This window comes from Oncorhynchus masou, chromosome 27, assembly GCF_036934945.1.
Source record: "Oncorhynchus masou masou isolate Uvic2021 chromosome 27, UVic_Omas_1.1, whole genome shotgun sequence".
Lineage (NCBI taxonomy): Eukaryota > Metazoa > Chordata > Actinopteri > Salmoniformes > Salmonidae > Oncorhynchus > Oncorhynchus masou.
In genome coordinates, this window is record NC_088238.1 from 29,707,123 (window position 1) to 29,726,848 (window position 19,726).

Below are 19,726 nucleotides of genomic sequence, written 5' to 3' on the forward strand. Positions count from 1 at the left end.
TATGACACGGAACATGACAGTGTAGGATCCGTATGACACGGAACATGACAGTGTAGGATCCGTATGACACGGAACATGACAGTGTAGGATCCGTATGACACGGAACATGACAGTGTAGGATCCGTATGACACGGAACATGACAGTGTAGGATCCGTATGACACGGAACATGACAGTGTAGGATCCGTATGACACGGAACATGACAGTGTAGGATCCGTATGACACGGAACATGACAGTGTAGGATCCGTATGACACGGAACATGACAGTGTGGGATCCGTATGACACGGAACATGACAGTGTGGGATCCGTATGACACGGAGCATATAACACTGCATTATCCGTATGACACGGAACATGACATTGGGATCCGTATGACACGGAACACGACAGTGTGGGATCCGTATGACACGGAACACGACAGTGTGGGATCCGTAAGACACGGAACACGACAGTGTAGGATCCGTATGACACGGAACACGACAGTGTGGGATCCGTATGACACGGAACATGACAGTGTGGGATCCGTATGACACGGAGCATATAACACTGCATTATCCGTATGACACGGAACATGACATTGGGATCCGTATGACACGGAACACGACAGTGTGGGATCCGTATGACACGGAACACGACAGTGTGGGATCCGTATGACACGGAACACGACAGTGTGGGATCCGTATGACAGGGAACACGACAGTGTGGGATCCGTATGACAGGGAACACGACAGTGTGGGATCCGTATGACACGGAACACGACAGTGTGGGATCCGTATGACACGGAACACGACAGTGTGGGATCCGTATGACACAGAGCATGTGGTTTGGTTTCTGTGATTTCACACCGTGGCACTGCACACAGAGATTAAGCCCCTGGCTTTCAGTTCTTCACTTGCACGTATGACAGCTCACAGAGCACTCTGAGAAGGTGTATTTGGTGTGTGTGTGTGTGTCTACGTGTGTGTTTCTCTACGTGTGGGAGATGAGTGGAAGGCTCAGGCTGTTATGAGAGCGGTGTGTTTGGTTTGTGTGTGTGTCTACGTGTGTGTGTGTCTACGTGTGTGTTTGCACCGCTCTAAGAGCATGGCTTCAGAGACACACCGCGCTCATAAGTGATGCTTAACATTAGCAGCGGAGCGTTGTGTAATTGGGCAGGCAGGAGAGGGAGCGGAAATATAATCCCTTTGGATGAGACTGTGCTCTGTTGGTCAAGTTATCTCTCTACCGTGTGACTGTAGGCTGGCGGAGCAGACAGGCAGAGACTGTGCTAGAGCGCTATGGTACTGTACGTACAGTGAGCGCACACGGCTGGTGGTTCTTTGTCTGTTGGTACAATGCAAGTGAGAAGTCTGCAGGCTTTTTGCTCCAGTTGTTCTTTTGAACTCTGCCGATTAGTGTGCACATACTGTACAGTATGGTGGCGTTATGACAGCCGTTCCTCGCGGTTCAGCAGAGGTAGAAAATGAGAGTGCTTTTGTCAAGAAATTAAGTCATTACTGTTGTCATTTTGAGTACGTTTTTGAACGCATCTGAAATGCATTTATTTGCTTCAGTGTACAGACTGACATTCGATATCAAGCGCGCAATTGTAACAGAGAATGGAGGAATCAGTGATCGATGTTTACCTTGTCCTCTGAGGTAGTCGTGTGTCCGTGCTCTACCTCACAGCACTGTCAGCATAGATAGCCAGGTGGAACACACTCTCCCAGGTAGAGTGACGGAGGAAGAGATCGAGAGAGGAAAGGACCAGAAGCTGCTGAGTCGGTCTCTGGCTGTGTGTGACGGGTAAGATGGTGTAGTTAAGTCCTCAGGGTCTGTTTCCCGGGACTGGTCTCAATGAGAAGTGTGTAAGGATCCAGGCTGGAGTAGAGAGACCACTGTTCTGCTCTCTGGCTGTGCTGCGCTCTCTCGCCTCTTTCCCTCTCCCACTCTCACTCACTCCGTCTCTGAGCACTAATAGCCCTTCCTACTCACCTCGCCCACCCTCCCTCCCTCTTCTCTGGCTGCATGGCTCTAACACTTTCTATTTCTCTCTGTATCCACCGTTCTCTCTTAACATTCTCTCTATCAACCCCTCTCTTTTAGAGGTCGACCGATGAAGATTTTCCGACACCGATTTTCCGACACCGATTTTCCGACACCAATTATTGGAGGACCAAAAAAAGCCAATAACAATTAATCGGCAGAATTTTATATATATATATTTTCGTCAACGGGTTTATATAGTGGTGAAAGAAGGGCATGTTTCATAGTTTACAACCAAAGTCTGTTCACTTGGGCCTCTGAGTGAGTAGAGTTTCTCTATGACAAACCATTCTCTCATTTAAGAAGCTAAAATTACATTGAATCTTCACAGTTTCATATTTAAACATTTAAATTGCACAACAATTCCATGTGAATCTGATAACTAGAATGAGTCGACTTTCCAAGATACTACTAATGACAGGATGACAAACTGTAATGTCTCAGACAACAACTGATCTGAGATCATATTCATTAAGTACCCATGCATATGTTCAACTGGTGGATTACCAAAATATGGTTCCGTTTCCCACCTTTCGATGTTACCAGACTCTCTATGTTACAAAGGCTTTACATAGGCTTTATATATATTTGTAATAATGCCAATTACAACAATACTGAATGAACAATGAACACTTTTATTTTAACTTAATATAATGCATCAATAAAATCTAATTTGTCTCAAATAAATAATGAAACATGTTCAATTTGGGTTAAATAATGCAAAAACAAAGTGTTGGAGAAGAAAGTAAAAGTGCAATATGTGCCATGTAAGAAAGCTAACATTTCAGTTCCTTGCTCAGAACATGATAACATTTGAAAGCTGGTAGTTCCTTTTAACATGAGTCTTCAATATTTCCAGGTAAGAAGTTTTAGGATGTAGTTATTATAGGACTATTTCTCTCTATACCATTTGTATTTCATATGCCTTTGACTATTGGATGTTCTAATAGATATTTTAGTATTGCCAGCCTAATCCCGAGAGGAGAGTTGATAGGTTTGAAGTCATAAACAGCGCAATGCTTGAAGCATTGCGAAGAGCTGCTGGCATTCGCAGTAAAGTGCTGTTTGAATGAATGCTTACGAGCCTGCTGCTGCCTACCACCACTCAGTCAGACTGCTCTATCAAATCATAGACTTAATTATAATAACACACAGAAATACGAGGCTTGGGTCATTAATATGGTCAAATCCGGAAACTATCATTTAGAAAACAAAACGTTTATTCTTTCAGTAATTTTTTTTTTTTTTTTTGAATTCCTGGTGATTTTGCAGTATTTTTTAAAACATTTTTACCCCCCCAAAAAATCACTCACAGGCCGGTTTTGGTAGGCCTGTAGCCCACTGCTTTAGTGTGTCTGTAGCCTAAGTGGCACTAGCTCCACAGATCGACATGACACCATCAAGATGCAGCTTTCAAGCCTGTGTTCAGTAATGGCGATTTCCTCCACATAAGTTCTGGAACACAGTCATTAGGATTCACATTCCACAGATTGGCTAGATTTCAGTACTGAAATTGGGATGTCAATGTCAGGCAGAGGATAATGATGTTATATTTTGCCAGGAAATGGCTAAATGAAAGAGGAGCTGTCTCTCTCAACTCCGAGGCATCAGAGCACATATGGTTTTCTTCGGAGGGTGTTTTCCGCTGGTGCCAGTGTCACTGCATTGATTTAAGACATCTCGGAATTGTGCCAAAGGTCGCCTTTTTAAATTCAAAATTCTCTCTGTCGCCCTCTCTCTCACTCACACACACTCTCCCTTTTTGTGTCTTTCTCCCTCTCTTTGTCACCATGCCAGTCTGTGTGTTTGCACTCTCTTGAAGACCGGGCTCGGCAACTGTGCCAATGGTAATGGTAGGTGAACCCTAGGGGATTTTGGCCAATCATCAGGTATTATACACCTGTCTGATAGGACAGACATAATTGCCCTCAATCCATTAGTCACACGAGCCTGGTTGCCAGATTTACTTGTTTTATCTTACTCTTTTGTTGATTTTAATGACACTTTGAAGGACAAAGGAGTTTGCTCATTTATGAAGAATATCTGGCAACATGACCAGGTTAGATTAGATGCAGCCTGTAGGGAATATACAGTGCATTCACAAAGTATTCAGACCCCTTGACTTTTTCCACATTTTGCCACATTACAGCCTTATTCCAAAAATTATTAAATAAAAAACTGAGCAATCGGAGCAGAAGAGCCTTGGTCAGGGAGGTGACCAAGAACCTGATGGTGACTCTGACAGAGCTCCAGAGTTCTTCTGTGGAGATGGGAGAACCCTCTAGAAGGACAACCATCTCTGCAGCACTCCACCAATCAGGCCTTTATGGTAGAGTGGCCAGAGGGATGCCACAGGGCACATGACAGAGTTTGCCAAAAGGCTTCCAAAAGGACTCTCAGACCATGAGAAACAAGATTCTCTGGTCTGATGAAACCAAGATTAAACTCTTTGGCCTGAATGCCAAGCATCACATCTAGGGCTGTGGTGGTCATGAAATTTAGTCAGCCGGTGATTGTCAAGCAAATAACTGTCATGGTAATTGACTGTTAATTAACAAACACATGTAGCATCTCCTGTCTTGCACGCATAGCCTACAAGCCACTGATGCAGACCTTTGGAACATCTACATTTTAAAAAGTCTAATAAATCAATTTAGTAAAGCTTACACCATCACAATAAATCCATGATTTATTTTAGACAGGTCTAAAGAAACATTATATGAAGAAAATGTGGTCTATTTCAGAGGAACAGAATAGCATATTCTGAGTTGTCCTTATGTTCAGCCCCGATCTGGCTATGCCATCTGGCTGTGGGCTACACTAGTTCATTTTGCAGACAAGATTTGCTTAACTATTTCATGGCATTATTTTATAGTATGAAGAATATAATTGAACATAGCTGAGTAAAATAGGAAGGATATTTTCTCCAAAAGAGTGTGCACATACGGCTATTCTGTGTTGAGCAGTCAACAAAAAAATAGCTATTCCTATATTCTTAATTTAGAGTTATTAAAGTAACTTTAGTTGTTCTAAAAAAAACGTTGGGATATATGTTTGGATTTTTAATACATTGTAAGGCTGCGTGATGTGACTCTAATGATGATTTGAAAAAAGTTGCATGAAAGGTATGAGCTCTGCTTAGTTTTTGTTTGCGCATGCTGTACACACTGCATTAGTTTCTCATTCGCAATTTGACAAGCACTTGATAATGCTTCCAATTTACCCGCAGCATCCCTTTGTGTGGCCGTAATGCCCCCCTGAAAAATCATGCCTCTTGCGGCCAGTGACCGTTGTGCCCTTGGGCTGAATATTATCATTACTATTCTACTCTCCCGGCTGCTTGCCCCAAAGCACCACTGTCATGATGTTGGCCTGTTGGGGGGAGATTTATGACCCCCATAAATACCTTTCCCCTTTTCTCTCTCTACTTTATGGAGTTGACTCTTGTAAAGCCTTTGTAACATAGAGAGTCTGGTAACATCGAAAGGTGGGAAACGGAACCATATTTTGGTAATCCACCAGTTGAACATATGCATGGGTACTTAATGAATATGATCTCAGATCAGTTGTTGTCTGAGACATTACAGTTTGTCATCCTGTCATTAGTAGTATCTTGGAAAGTCGACTCATTCTAGTTATCAGATTCACGTGGAATTGTTGTGCAATTTAAATGTTTAAATATGAAACTGTGAAGATTCAATGTAATTTTAGCTTCTTAAATGAGAGAATGGTTTGTCATAGAGAAACTCTACTCACTCAGAGGCCCCGCCCAAGGGAACAGACTTTGGTTGTAAACTATGAAACACGCCCCCCGTTGAAAGGACAAGATCACCTACAGAGCTAAGCCAACCTCAGCGTGGGCTCTGGTTGAACGACAGGAACCTAGCATTGAATCGCAACCAAATTAGCATTGAATCGCAACGTGAAGGCGACAACCTACACGCCGACAGGATGAATTTCGACGATACCAGCCAGAATATAGCATGAGCATAAAAGTAGGGCAACTTGGTTTGAACTTTTATTCACTAAAGAAGTGATACCCTCTCCACCCGCTAAACGTGGGCTAGGAGAGGACGGACAGAGTATCCATTCTACCACGTTCCAGTTCACCACTAGACATTCTTCAGAGGACCAGAGATCCATGCTGGACCACCCCGCCTTCTATCTACGACCAATCTACCGAAGCACAGCTCAGAGTAAATATTTATTGCATTTTCCTTTTTTAAATGGGCGGTTATTTAGAATGCATAAGATACTGTATTTACGATAGCATAGCTGCCTACGGCCCGATAGAGACACAAAATATTTTTGTTCCTCAGTCTTCCCGCTCTTTCATTCAAAACCCAACCCCCTTTCTTTGTGTAACCAGCCGTCAAATCAAATCAAATGTATTTGTCACATACACATGGTTAGCAGATGTTAATGCGAGTGTAGCGAAATGCTTGTGCTTCTCGTTCCGACAATGCAGTAATTACCAATGAGTAATCTAACCTAACAATTCCAAAACTACTACCTTATACACACAAGTGTAAAGGGATAAAGAATATGTACATAAAGATATGTAAGTTTGTAAGTCGCTCTGGCCAATTTGTAAGTCGCTCTGGATAAGAGCGTCTGCTAAATGACTTAAATGTAAATGTAATATGAATGAGTGATTGTACAGAACGGCATAGGCAAGATTCAGTAGATGGTATCGAGTACAGTATATGCATATGAGATGAGTAGTGTAGGGTATGTAAACAAAGTGGCATAGTTTAAAGTGGCTAGTGATACACGTTTTACATAAAGATGCAGTAGATGATAGAGTACAGTATATACATATCCATATGAGATGGATAATGTAGGGTATGTAAACATTATATTAAGTAGCATCTGTTCCGTCCGCTAGGGACGTTTTCCTTTGACATTTTATAATCAATGTATGATCCTTTCTGTGTAGATGTAATTCTGTGTGAGTATTTAGTAAATAAATAATTAAACCAAATTTTGTATTGCTGATTCAACTTGTTAGCCAGGGTTCGTGAACCAAGAATTTACAACTTTCAGATGAGACTAAATAAAGTGACGATTAAAAATTGACTGCAATTGAGGTAAAAGATTACCAGGTCTTTGAGTTTATTTGGAAGATAACAGCTCTATAAACATTATTTTGTGGTGCCTCGACTTTCTAGTTAATTACATTTACCTGCTTAGCTTAATCAGGTAATATTAATTACAGAGAAATTATTTTATAGAATAGCATGTCATATCACTTAATCCGGCATAGCCAAAGACATGACACCTCTCACTGAAATGGCTCTCCGTCACGTGATCTGGTCTTTCTTACAGGCTACAAGTGAAGACAGACACATCGGGGATGCACCTGCACGCGCCTTATCCAATTTCGAGGTGCATATTGAAGATATTGGAAGAACTGTCCACATTTTACTTTTCATCAGCCAACAAGATGTGTTTGCCTAACGAACAGCAAAAGCACTAGCCTTTGTCAATCTACTATCCCCCATAGTATAAAAGTCAACCTATTATATTCTGTGCGAGAAGGAAATATTCCAAACATAGTCTGGGACAGTTCTGGGATGGGATAGATCCCAAATTAATACAACCACTAGCAACATGAGCTCATGGGCTCTCATGAAGTGTTTGATTAGATTTCTGATTACATTTGCGCATTAATGTCAGAGTGATTCGAGGGACAATATCGCTAATTGCCTGGTACTCAACACAAGTTTTGTACGTTACTAATGACCATCAGCAGCATCAGAGCTTGATAGAAGCCTAATTACAGTGACTAAACGGTCACATGGAATTTGACTGCCATCATGACTCGTGACTGCTGGTCTGGCGGTAATACGGTCACAGTAACAGCCGATGTCACATCTGGAAGAAACCTGGCGTCATCCCTACGGTGAAGCGTGGTGACCACAGCAGCATGCTGTGGGGATGTTTTTCAGCGGCAGGGACTAGGAGACTAGTCAGGATCGAGGGAAAGATGAACAGAGCAATGTACAGAGAGATCCTTGATGAAAACCTGCTCCAGAGCGCTCAGGACCTCCGGTTCACCTTTCAACAAGAAAACGACCCTAAGCACACAGCCAGGACAACACAAGAGTGGCTTCGGGACAAGTCTCTGAATGTCCTTGAGTGGCCCAGCCAGAGCCCGGACTTGAACCTGATCTAACATCTCTGGAGAGACCTGAAAATAGCTGTGCAGCGACGCTCCCCCTCCAACCTGATAGAGCTTGAGAGGATCTGCAGAGAAGAATGGGAGAAACGACCCAAATACAGGTGTGCCAAGCTTGTAGCATCATATCCAAGAAGACTCGAGGCTGTAATCGCTGCCAATGGTGCTTCAACAAAGTAGAGTAAAGGGTCTGAATACTTGTGATATTTGAATTTAAAAAAATAAATATATATATATATATATATATAAACATTTCTAAAAAACAGTTTTTGCTTTGTCATTGTGTTTATATTAAATTGTCAATCAATTTTAGAATAACAAAATGTGGAAAAAGTTCAGGGGTTGAATGCTTTCTGAATGCGCTGTAAATACAGAGCTATTGCAGTTCTCAATAGGCATATTTTGTTGCTATGCTTTGCTTTAGAGGGAGTCATAGTCATTCCTGTAGAACTGGTAAACTGTACAATGCAAACACACACGCTAGAGTTGCACAATATGCGCAAAAAATCTAATTGCAAATAGTTTTTTTGCCAAATATTGTGTTTGCAATATAGATCAAAACACTTGGACAACTGTTGGAATCATAAAAAATTAACGTTCAAAAGTTTGAGGTCACTTAGAAATGTCGTTTAAAAAAAAAAAGAAAAACACATTTTTTTTGGTTCATTAAAATAACATCAAATTGATCAGAAATACAGTATAGACAATGTTAATGTTGTAAATGACTATTGTTGCTGGAAACGGCTGATTTTTAATGGAATATCTACATAGGCGTACAGAGGCCCATTATAAGCAAACATCACTCCTGTGTGCCAATGGCACGTTGTGTTATCTAATCCAAGTTTATAATTTTAAAAGGCTAAATGATCATTGGAACACAGGAGTGACATTAACAGTGTCTACACTGTATTTCTGATCAATTTGATGTTATTTTAATGGACAAAAAAATTATATTTTCTTTTTTTTTAAATAAGAAATTTCTAAGTGTATATTAAGAAACAAAGTGAAAAGCAGCATTGTTCCTGTTTGGTACAATCTGTTGACTGCATTTGTCCTAACAGAGCAGCATGCAAACTGACAAACGGAGTAAATTATAAAAGTGGACGTTACATGAGTGTTCTGAGTGACGTTTCAAAATGTAACATGCATCATGGATCTCTTGCGATCTTTATGTGAATTCGATTAATTGTGCAGCCCTAACACACACACACACGCGCTCACACACAAATCATTTTATACTTCTCTGCTTGGAGGAGAGAATGCCCATAAATGTTTGATGCTGGTATTAATATTGCAATCCCATATCCAACCCTTTTTCCCCTGATGCCCTACAGGTTGCGGTTTGCTTGGGTTTCTCTACCTTTTCCCCATTTCAACATTGTGTGTGTGCGCGAAGAGCGTGCGTGCGTCGGAAAGGGAGAGGGTAGAGAGAGCGAGTGGGAAGAGCGAGAGGGAAGAGAGAGCGAGTGGGAAGAGCGAGAGGGAAGAGAGAGCGAGTGGGATGAAAGAGTCGCCGTGCCAGAGCCTGTCACTGCTGACGAGTCCACTGTGCACTCGCTGTGGGTGTCTGCCCAGCTCCAGCCATATTGACTATCTGTGTTGTGGCTGTAGATCAGTGCCCCATGGCAAGAGCTAATGGGGCAGAAACAGCCTGTCAGGGCTGATTGTGTAGTCTGCAACTGGAGGCGAAAGAGAGAGCGAGGGAGGGATGAGGTGACTGAGCAGACAGTGGCTGGAACCTGATCAAACTCCTGTAACTGACACAAGATTTCAGACAGTCAGGGATTTTTCTGCATAGAAAATACTTGGGCGGGAACAAACGGTAAAACAATTATCATAATCAAAATGCTTTCAGTGTAAACTTCAACAACTAAAAGCAGATAAAAGGTATGTAGAGAAGATAATTGACCTATATATATTTTTTAAATAATATAATCTTTGAGAACTAACAATCACCAAAATACAAGCTAGGCTATGGAGTCTGGGATAATTTAAAATTTCTAAAACAATGAGTTCAGCAGTATTGATTTTGTTATTTTGTTTGAGAAAAATAATACATTAGCCATGACAAAATACATAGTATTGTCGGAAATCTGTTTTAAAACGGCAACATTTTCTCTCAGCCCCATGGCAGAATATATAGAATTGCAGATAATGTGCTTTAATACGGCAAGATTTTATCTCAGGGCCATGACAAAATGTGTAGAATTGCAGGAAATTTGCTCTGAAACGGCAGAAATGTCTCTCAGCTCAAATTTGTGGAATTGCCGGAAATTGGCTTAAAAAGCACCCCATTGCCACCACGCCACCTGCTACGCCTTCCTTTTTGACAGACACAAACACAAATACACACACACACACACACACACACACACACACACACCACACACACACACACACACACACACACACACACACCCACCAGCGTTACTCCATTCGGAATCATTAAACCTCACTGAGGTCACATCACGGATGACCTTCTGGGCTCTCTGTGATGACATCATTGACTGACCCTCTTTGATGACCTCACCCAGTCTGCCTGTTTAGTAATGACAGACAGGATAGCAGAGTGTTCTTAGATTATGTCACTATGTGTTAATCACAGTACCTCATGTCCCTTTGACCTCTTGAGTGTCTTTTCTCTCCTCCATTTCATCCCTCTCTTCTCCCCCTCACTCATAGCCCTATACTGAGAGAGATGATTTTAGTGTATTCTGCGTGCGGTCAGTGGTCATCTGAGTTCAGGGGTCATCCTGTAGCAGGCTGAGTGCAACCCAGGAAGAACTGCAGCTGGCTGGCTATGTCTCCGTACGTGCATATATTTGGCCACGGTGAACACAGTTGACATTTCTTCACTGAAAGACCTATGAAACATAGCTGTTTATTTCCCTCTTAATAAAACATGGGGACAGTGTGATAAACTGGCTGATGAGATTTGATGATAATTCCAGAGCCATCATTGGTGTAAACACCATCTAGTCTCTAGGGAGGAAGGTCAGCCCTGTCTCCCCCACACAGAGTTATCTCCTGGGGTTGTATTTTGTGCACTAGGCCCCTCTGTGGACCATGGAGCTGGAGCTCGTCTCTTTCTATTGTTCACTGTCCCACTGGGAGGGTGTGCAAGCCACCCCTCTCTCTCTCTCACACACACACACACACACACTCACTCCTTGTTGCTGTGGAGGGAGCATGTGCTTATGTGTTGCTGTCTGAGAGGCGTTGGGAAGGCCTGGGAAAGGACTGAGTGCCAATAAACACTAGGGGTGACCTTCAAGCAGCGCGGAGGTTACACGCGCACACACACACTGTACACACACACACTACACACACACACACAAACAAACACGTGCTCTGCTTGGCAAATAAACATTTAAACATCTCTCGATCTTATCTGATTCCTCTTTGTTTATTTCACATCTCGGCTTTGGCAGCAAATTCACAGGTTTATGTTAGCAGTTACACACAAGTGTGGAAACGGGTCCTATGTCACCCCTGTGTCCCTGGTGTCCAGATATAATGACTACAGAGCTATTTTAGCCCTCCACTCTGAAACTGGTTCTCAGAAACCTGGGTTAAAAAAAATAAACATTAGGAGAGAGGCTGACTCCTACTGTACCCAGTGACTGTCTAGTCTCTCTTTGCTCATTCTCTCCGCTAATCCTCGTGTCCCCTTGTGTGTGGATTTTTGGCGCTCCCGGCCCAATGACTTACAAACACATTCTCTATCCTCTCGTCCATCTGACAGACAGACAATAGAAGGGAAGCTCGGTGTATGGAACCAATGAGAACTCATGGTACAGTTGTTAACAGTCTGTCCAATCGCAGGCTGAGACAACAATGATAATACGTCTCTGGTCCCTGAACAGTGCACTAGTTTTAACCCCGTCTCTGGGTTACATAAGGACAAATGTTTTTTTTTTTATTCAATAGTGCTCCTGTCTGAGTGAGGTATGTCATTGTCACAATAAGGACTCTGACTGCGCCAGGGTTCGAGCGATTCTCTTCAGCTTTATGTACACACTAAAAACTGTGTGCTGTGATTGTCTTTACCAGCCATCCACACTAACATTTTACTGGATGCTTTATCGTAACATTGACTCTCTGAATGGCTTTCACACCTGTAGTACTTTAGTAGTAGTTTATACATTCACTGTCACACTATGGTGTCCTAGATGGTTGCATTTACTCTGGAAATGTGGACCGTTCAAATGTAATTTCACGCAATCTCTGCAGAATTCGCCGTCGTTGCGATGGATGTTACTTGCAGGCTTTCTCCTTTCCCCTTTGAAAGTGAGACGCGGATTCACCATTGCTCTTGCTGTATTGTGTTCCTGTGAAGACCTTTTAAGAGGTTCACATATTGATGGAGCCAGAGAGCTGAGGCACATCTAGCAGAAGGGAATTTAGAAAGCTTATTTGGAAGGCTATCCCAAGAAATTGCCCCCCCCCCCCCCTCTCTCGCTTTCTCTCGTTCTCATCTCTCCTTTCTAATTTTAAGATGGAGGCTTGGCTCTCTGGACAATAACAATCTCTCTCTCTATTTGTTGCCTCCTCCTCCTTATCAGCTGTGAAGTGAATTGCATGTTTTGTGAAATAATTTCAGCGTCCTCTCCCGTCCTAGAGAGCTTCCAGTCGGCCATATTGAGTCATGGCTAATGTTTCTTATCAGAAGTCCCTTTCTTCCCTTGTACCTTGTAATGATGTGTTTTCAGTGTAATGCCTCCCGTTTCCCAGGCTGTGGTTTAGACGGGTCTGCTCGGTGCAGATAAATATGGCCGACGATGAGGCAGGCTGATTGATGTTGAATCAGTAGCCTCCACTTCCTCTGAGGTAACCGATTCCCAGTGCAATGGCACAACACAGACCAAGGGCCCAGTGTAGAGGCACCACAAGTAGCCACCAACATGCACATCATGGTGCCAGCAGTGCCATGCCAATGCCAAAGAGGACCTTGCTAGCCGTCACTACCTGGCCAGTGGCCAAGCTAGAAAGGATTGAAGTACAGCGTTTTCTAACCAGCATTTCTCAACAACAAATGAGAATTCTTAACCATACCCTTAGCCCCTCGGAAGGGTATTGTTATCTGAGTGGCTGCCTGGGCCGACCCTCGCATTTTGGGGGCCCTAGGCGATATTTGGTTGTGGGGTGGTGGGGTTGGCGTACAAAAATGTTTTGCCAGTGAGGTTCCCCCCCACCCTTCCTTTCCTGTGACGGTCCTCATGAGAGCCAGTTTCATCATAGCGCTTGGTGGTTTTTGCAACTGCACTTGAAGAAACTTTCAAAGTTCTTTACATTTTCCGGACTGACTGACCTTCATGTCTTAAAGTAATGATGGACTGTCGTTTCTCTTTGCTTATTTGAGCTGTTGAGAGAATGCCAAGTGTGTGCAAAACTGTCAAGGCAAAGGGTAGCTACTTTGAAGAACCTCAAATATAAAATATATTTGGATTTGTTTAACACTTTTTTTGGTTACTACATGATTCCATATGTGTTATTTCATAGTTTTGATGTCTTCCCTAATATTCTACAATGTAGAACATAGGAAAAATAAGGAAATACCATTGAATGAGTAGGTGTGTCCAAACGTTTTACTGGTACTATACATATATACATACATACATACATACATACATACATACATACATACATACATACATACATACATACATACATACATACATACATACATACATCTATCTTAAAAAATATATATATTTTCCTTTATTATTTTCTACTAACCCTACTTCCCCTAATTGGAGTAAACTAATGGACAACAACACTTAGGCTTCTACTTCCAGATTATACATACTATATACATTTTACGGACACAGTATATTTTACAATAGTTATATTTAGTTTGTTTTTGGTCCTGTCCTCCTACCCTCAACCTCTCCCCTCTATTTCTCTAGTCTAGTCCGTCTAGTCCATTTTATTTCATTTGCCATAAAAACATTTTTGTGATGTTTCACAAAAGTTCTGAACCTATATACATTTTATAGACTCAGTATATTTATCTTGTTGTTATTGGTCCCACCCTTCAGCTCCATTCAACCCCTCCCATCTATCTCTCAACACCATCCATATTGGATTTCTATTTGCCATATATTTTTCAACTGTGCTGTGATGTTTCACAAAAGTTCTGAAACGTTCTATTCCCATAGTTTCTACAGATTGTGAAATGTTTTCTTGTTGCTAAAAGTTTTATTATATTATTGATCAATTGACTAAGACTTTTCAAATCACCCAGTAGTGCTATCTGCAGAGGTAGCTCTATGCAGAGGTAGCTCTAGGTAGATGTTGCAATTCTTCAGTCATTCCTGGACCTGTGACCAAAAACAAGCTACATATGGACAGTACCAAAATATATGAGTCCTTTGGGAAGTTTGTCTATCCAGCTAATTGAGTGACTGACATAACAAGAGAGAAATCGCTGATGCACAACCAAATTTCGAAATTGCACCTTGTGTGTTCTATTATTCTAATGCTCAACAGTAAATTGAAACCTTGACTTAGCCACCCCCCAAAAAATATACTAATGCCCAGGGCTGTCCCTGGGGGCTGCACACACACACACACACACACACACACACACACACACACACACACACACACACACACACACACACACACACACAGGGAACAGCATACTAGGGATGTGAATTTTAGTTGTCTGTGAGTGGATTGTCTTTGGATTCGATATTCTGCTGTCCAATCTCTTCTCCCTGGCCAGTCTGCTGACTGACTTCTCTCACTGGGGAGCATAGCGCTCTACGCAGAGCAGGGAGTCTAGACAAAGACATTAAAGCTATTTCAGATTATTTATCTGCCTGCCTGCTCTCTCCTTTGGATTGCACTGAAATGGTCACTTAGCTTTCCCTACCTGTGTCACTGGTTCACATTTCTTTTTGTGACAGGGTTTTTAAAGATTCAACTATGTATTGGTTTTAACACAATAGGTTGTAGAGGGTACTGAAGGGGTGTGTGTGTGTGTGTGTGAGTCATGGGAAGGTCTTAATGAATGTTAGCAAGGGGTTAATTGGATCAACCCATCTGCATAGAACATCTGGCTGACACACACACACACACACACACACACACACACACACACACACGCAGTTTAAAAGTCAACATATACTGCTACCTTTCCTATTGACTGCAGTTCCACCTGTTTTCTATGTCTACAGCTGTGTGCTTGTCACGTTTTCCCTTTGACCTTCACTCTCCAATACTGTAGGAGGCTGTATTGTAGGAGGCTGTATTTTAGTAGGCTGTATTGTTCGGAGTCTGTATTGTGGGAGGCTGGTTTTCTATTGAAATGAAAATAAATCACACTGAATGCCAAATGTTATATTGTCAAATGTTGGAGGGTGTTTTTCTAGATCTCAGGAAAATATCTGAAGGTGTACATATGCAAACACACACACACACACACACCCTCTAACACCCTCTTCTCCCTCTCTCCAGACTATCTGTCCCAGGGGGTGGATCTGTCTGGTATAGACGTGATAGAGAATGACCTGCTGCTGATCAGCAGAGCCAGACTGGAGGTGGAGAACCAGGCCAAGAGACTGCTGGAGCAGGGCATGGAGATACAGGTAGGACACACACACACAGTCTACAAAGAAAATGTGGAAACGTTTGTTCCCAGTTATCACTCGTACACATTTCCTGAAAGGTGACTCACATATTTTTTTGGTTGCAATTTGGCCAAAATGAGAATTCACTGTAGGCTCAAACAAGCAGGCCAGAGATGGGTTTCAGTCAGGTAATATATGACCTGGTGGGGCCCAGCTGACGCTGAGTTCCGGCGCCGACGCCCACTGAGATGGCTTTGCCTTCAGCACACCTCACTGTGAGGACCAGATGGTCATCACTGATCTGTCTCTACCTCTCTCTCTTCCCCCTCTCTCTCTCTCTCTCTCTCTTCTCCTCTCTCTCAATCTCTCTTCCCTCTCTCTACCCCTCTTCCCACTCTCTCTCTACCTCTCTCTACCCCTTCTCTCTCTCTACCTTTCTATGTATCTGTACTTCTCTCAATCCGTTGGTCAGTCTACAGTTTCAGATTTAAAATCTACTTTTAGACTCACTGAACGGATACTGGAGAGAATGCTTTTTTAAATAGAGTCGAATCAATATGAACCTTCTATTGAAAATGTTTACTGGAAATGTTAGGAGTTCTCCAAGGTTAAGTGTATAATTTGTCAGCCCTATACCCCAGCGAGCAGGTTGGCTACAGTACTATTAATAAGAAACTCACATTATATTAGACAGGAAGCCTTGAGTTGGAGGCCAGGGTCCCCCCCCCCCCCCTCCCCCCTGTACGGCTATCGGGGAAACACGCCCTGCAGTCGGTCAAGGCTCTGAATGTAATACATCTCTGATACTGACCCTCACAGCACCGCTCGGCAGCTAAAATAACACTGTCCTCGCCTGGTCCGACCTCGATTGGCCTCAGCCCTGTATTTCTATCATACCTGAAGCACTGGCGTAACGCAGTTTCTCTGCATTAATGCCAATAATAGTCAATCCACCCTCAACGCTAACTCACTAGAGATTGTTTCATTATGAAGTGTACTATCTATAGCTGTATACTGTTTTTTTTTGCTGCGATTTAGGTGCTATTTATAAACCTTTTATGAAAATGACACATCAGATAGCTTAACAATGAAGCAAAAAAGTAGTTAGCTTGAGGATAAATTCAGACGGTATTGTTGAGCAGGTTTTGCTCTGTGGGTTTTGTCTGGCTAATACCCTACACAAATGTGCTGTATTATTCAAGGTAAATTCATTTAGGCCTAAATCAAATGAAATCCAACTTGAGAGACTCCCCTGGTCTCCTGAAGTCCTCCTATTTTGTGTGCAAATGTTTTCACCGTGGCCTGTAGGTCCATACTATTACTGAGTTGCCAACTCAGACAGTCTTTCCTGTGACATTGTGCTTTACATGTCCATTGCGCTTCACACAATTTAAACACATTTTGAGGCATGCCAAGATATTCCAGAGATTGGGGACTGTTGATATTGCAACCACACAACTCAGACACCGGTTTCACCAGTATGAACGAAAATCGCTAAACACTTTTTTTTTTTTTCTGTTCAAGCCCTCAAGAACTTTTGTCTGCTAAATACCATCATATGTTTGCATCTGCCAATTTATTGACTGCCCAGTATCCAGAAGACCTGTCCCCAGAGCTTCCTATACAGTTAATCTCTTTCCGTAATGTGTTGGGGCCGCCAATTAAGGAGAATTGAGAGGCTAAAATTAAATATGTTACAGAACTGCTGTATTTGAAGCCCTCCTCCCTTCTGCCCAGTTTCCCTGATTTTGCTATGGAAATTAAGCTGTTTTTACCATCCCTGTAACTGTCACATCTGCAAAGAGATCGTTTTCTAAACTAAAACTCGTAAAGAACTACATGCGCTTTTGAGCACCTCCGTAAGCTCCAGTCATTGCACTGGCACCATCGTAGCCTTGACCGTGGCATTTGTTCGTTGTCCCCCTTATACTTTCAAATCAGTAAAAAAAAATAAAGACCTGTGGCACTTTTTCAGTCAAATTCCTGAAGCCCAAGAAACAAGCACTGAGCTTCCTAGTACATATGGAAATTAAAAAGGTTTATGAATTAATTACTTTTTGGAGGGTTACACTCAATGATTTATTATGTTAAAAAAAATGTTTTATTGACATCGATGACAGGCGCTACGGCCCCCAGAGGTCGAGGGCTGCGGGGGTGTCCGGTAAACCAGTAACCTGGAATGTGATCGTGTTGCAAGGCCAAACAAACTGACTACTGTTACCGGATGCACTGAAATCCAGGGAAATTGAGGTGGCTACTGTTCTAGTCCTGTCACGATTCCTCGTGGACCCTCTCACCTGTGTGTGTGTGTGTGTGTGTGTGAACATTTCATGAGACATTTATTTTATAGTCCTCCAATTATTGCCCTCTTTTGTTTCGTCCTTCCCATATAAACACGATTCTCTTGTTCTTTTTTTTTATTCCACTATACCTCCCGAAGGGGACACCGCTTTTTGCCTGATAAATGTTGACCCTGTTCCTCCACCCATCCATTCATCCCTCCGTCCCTCTTGACTGCACTAGAGATGAAAACTCTTCTGGAGAATAGTCAACCCCTCAAGGACTTTCTGTCTCTTTGTTTTTATTGCTCAATAAATCATCTAGTATTTATTATTGACTGCGATTTCAGGCCTGGCTTGGCAATTGGAGAGTGATGCACACAGATGTGTGTCTGTATACTCAGGGCTTGGTCAGAGCATCACTGTGGCACGCTATAGTGTGTAGTCCCTGGTTCTTATCAGGCAGCTCAGATGATAGACTAAGCCTGTGTCCCAAATGTCACTCTATTCCCTATATATGGTCAAAATTAGTGCACTATATAGCAGTGACAGTAGACTGATGCTGACAGGAATGGAGAACGGCCACCTCCAACTGTCTACTGCTTGAGTACCTGTACCTGTGTGTAGGTGTCTGATATACATCTACAGAGGTATTATTCTGAAGGAGTAGGAAGTTCGGAACGTGCGTGTGCGCCGTGCAGTGTGTGGGTGCCCTTGAAACAGTCAAACTCATCTTCCAGTTTTTAGTTTTATTCCCCCCACTGTTACATTCCCTGCACATGGTGATTTGTTAAATTCATTAAGCATTATTGTGGTTTGATGTTGGGAATGTAGTGACGTTCTCTACTTGTTATGCACCAGAAGAGAGGGAAGAGTAGCTCACGGGAGGGCGGAGTTTTTTTTTGAGTGGGGGATTCAAGGTGAACGTGTCATGGTCTAATTGCTATCAGACAAGCAGCATGCCTCCCGTTCTCCCTCCGTGAGATATTCACTTATGCAGCACAGCAGACAGACAGGCAGGCTGACAGACAGGCAGGCTGACAGACAGACTTCTCAAAACTGCAACTCAGACAAGAGAGGGAGACGGGCAGAGAGAAAGAGTCCGAAAGGGAGAGGAGGAGAGACAGGTACAGCGATGGCGAAAGTGTGGGCGGGAAGGAGGGGGAGAGAGAGAGAGAGAGAGTTGTAAATGCTTAATCTCCTCATCTTTAATCTGAAGTGTTTCTTATTCATTACAAACTGCTCTGTTTCTCTGAGCATTAGTGTGTCCCACTACCTCATTCTCTCGCTCACTCTCTCTTCCTCTCTCTCTCACACACACGCACGCGCACACATTCACACACACACACGCCAACGCATGCGCACGCGTGCACACACACGCACACAGGAGAGTGTGTAAACCCTGGCCGTTGTCACCGTGACCCAGAAAGCTGTATTCACAGGGGGACAGTGTCCTGTTTCAGAGACTCTGGGGGGAGGGGAGAGCGGGATGAGAGGAGGTCAGGAGAGAAGAGATGAGGAGGGATGCATACAGGCAGCCTGCTCAGTCTCACCCTGGGACCATAATGGAATGATTTTGACCATAAAAAGAACTCTGGTGAGAACAGAACAGGATAATCTGGGCCTGTGTCTGTTCTCCGTAGTCTGTAATGGGCCACGTTC

General features: G+C 42.8%; 1 protein-coding gene across 1 annotated transcript in view; it reads left to right on the forward strand.

The window, feature by feature from the left end:
• Nucleotides 1-19,726, forward strand: part of cog5 (component of oligomeric golgi complex 5) — a 94,398-nt gene that overhangs the window by 24,227 nt on the left and 50,445 nt on the right. The window contains exon 7 of the mRNA XM_064939880.1: nt 15,673-15,803. Within this exon, the coding sequence (XP_064795952.1) occupies nt 15,673-15,803 (131 nt within the window). The remainder of the gene's footprint in view (nt 1-15,672; nt 15,804-19,726) is intronic.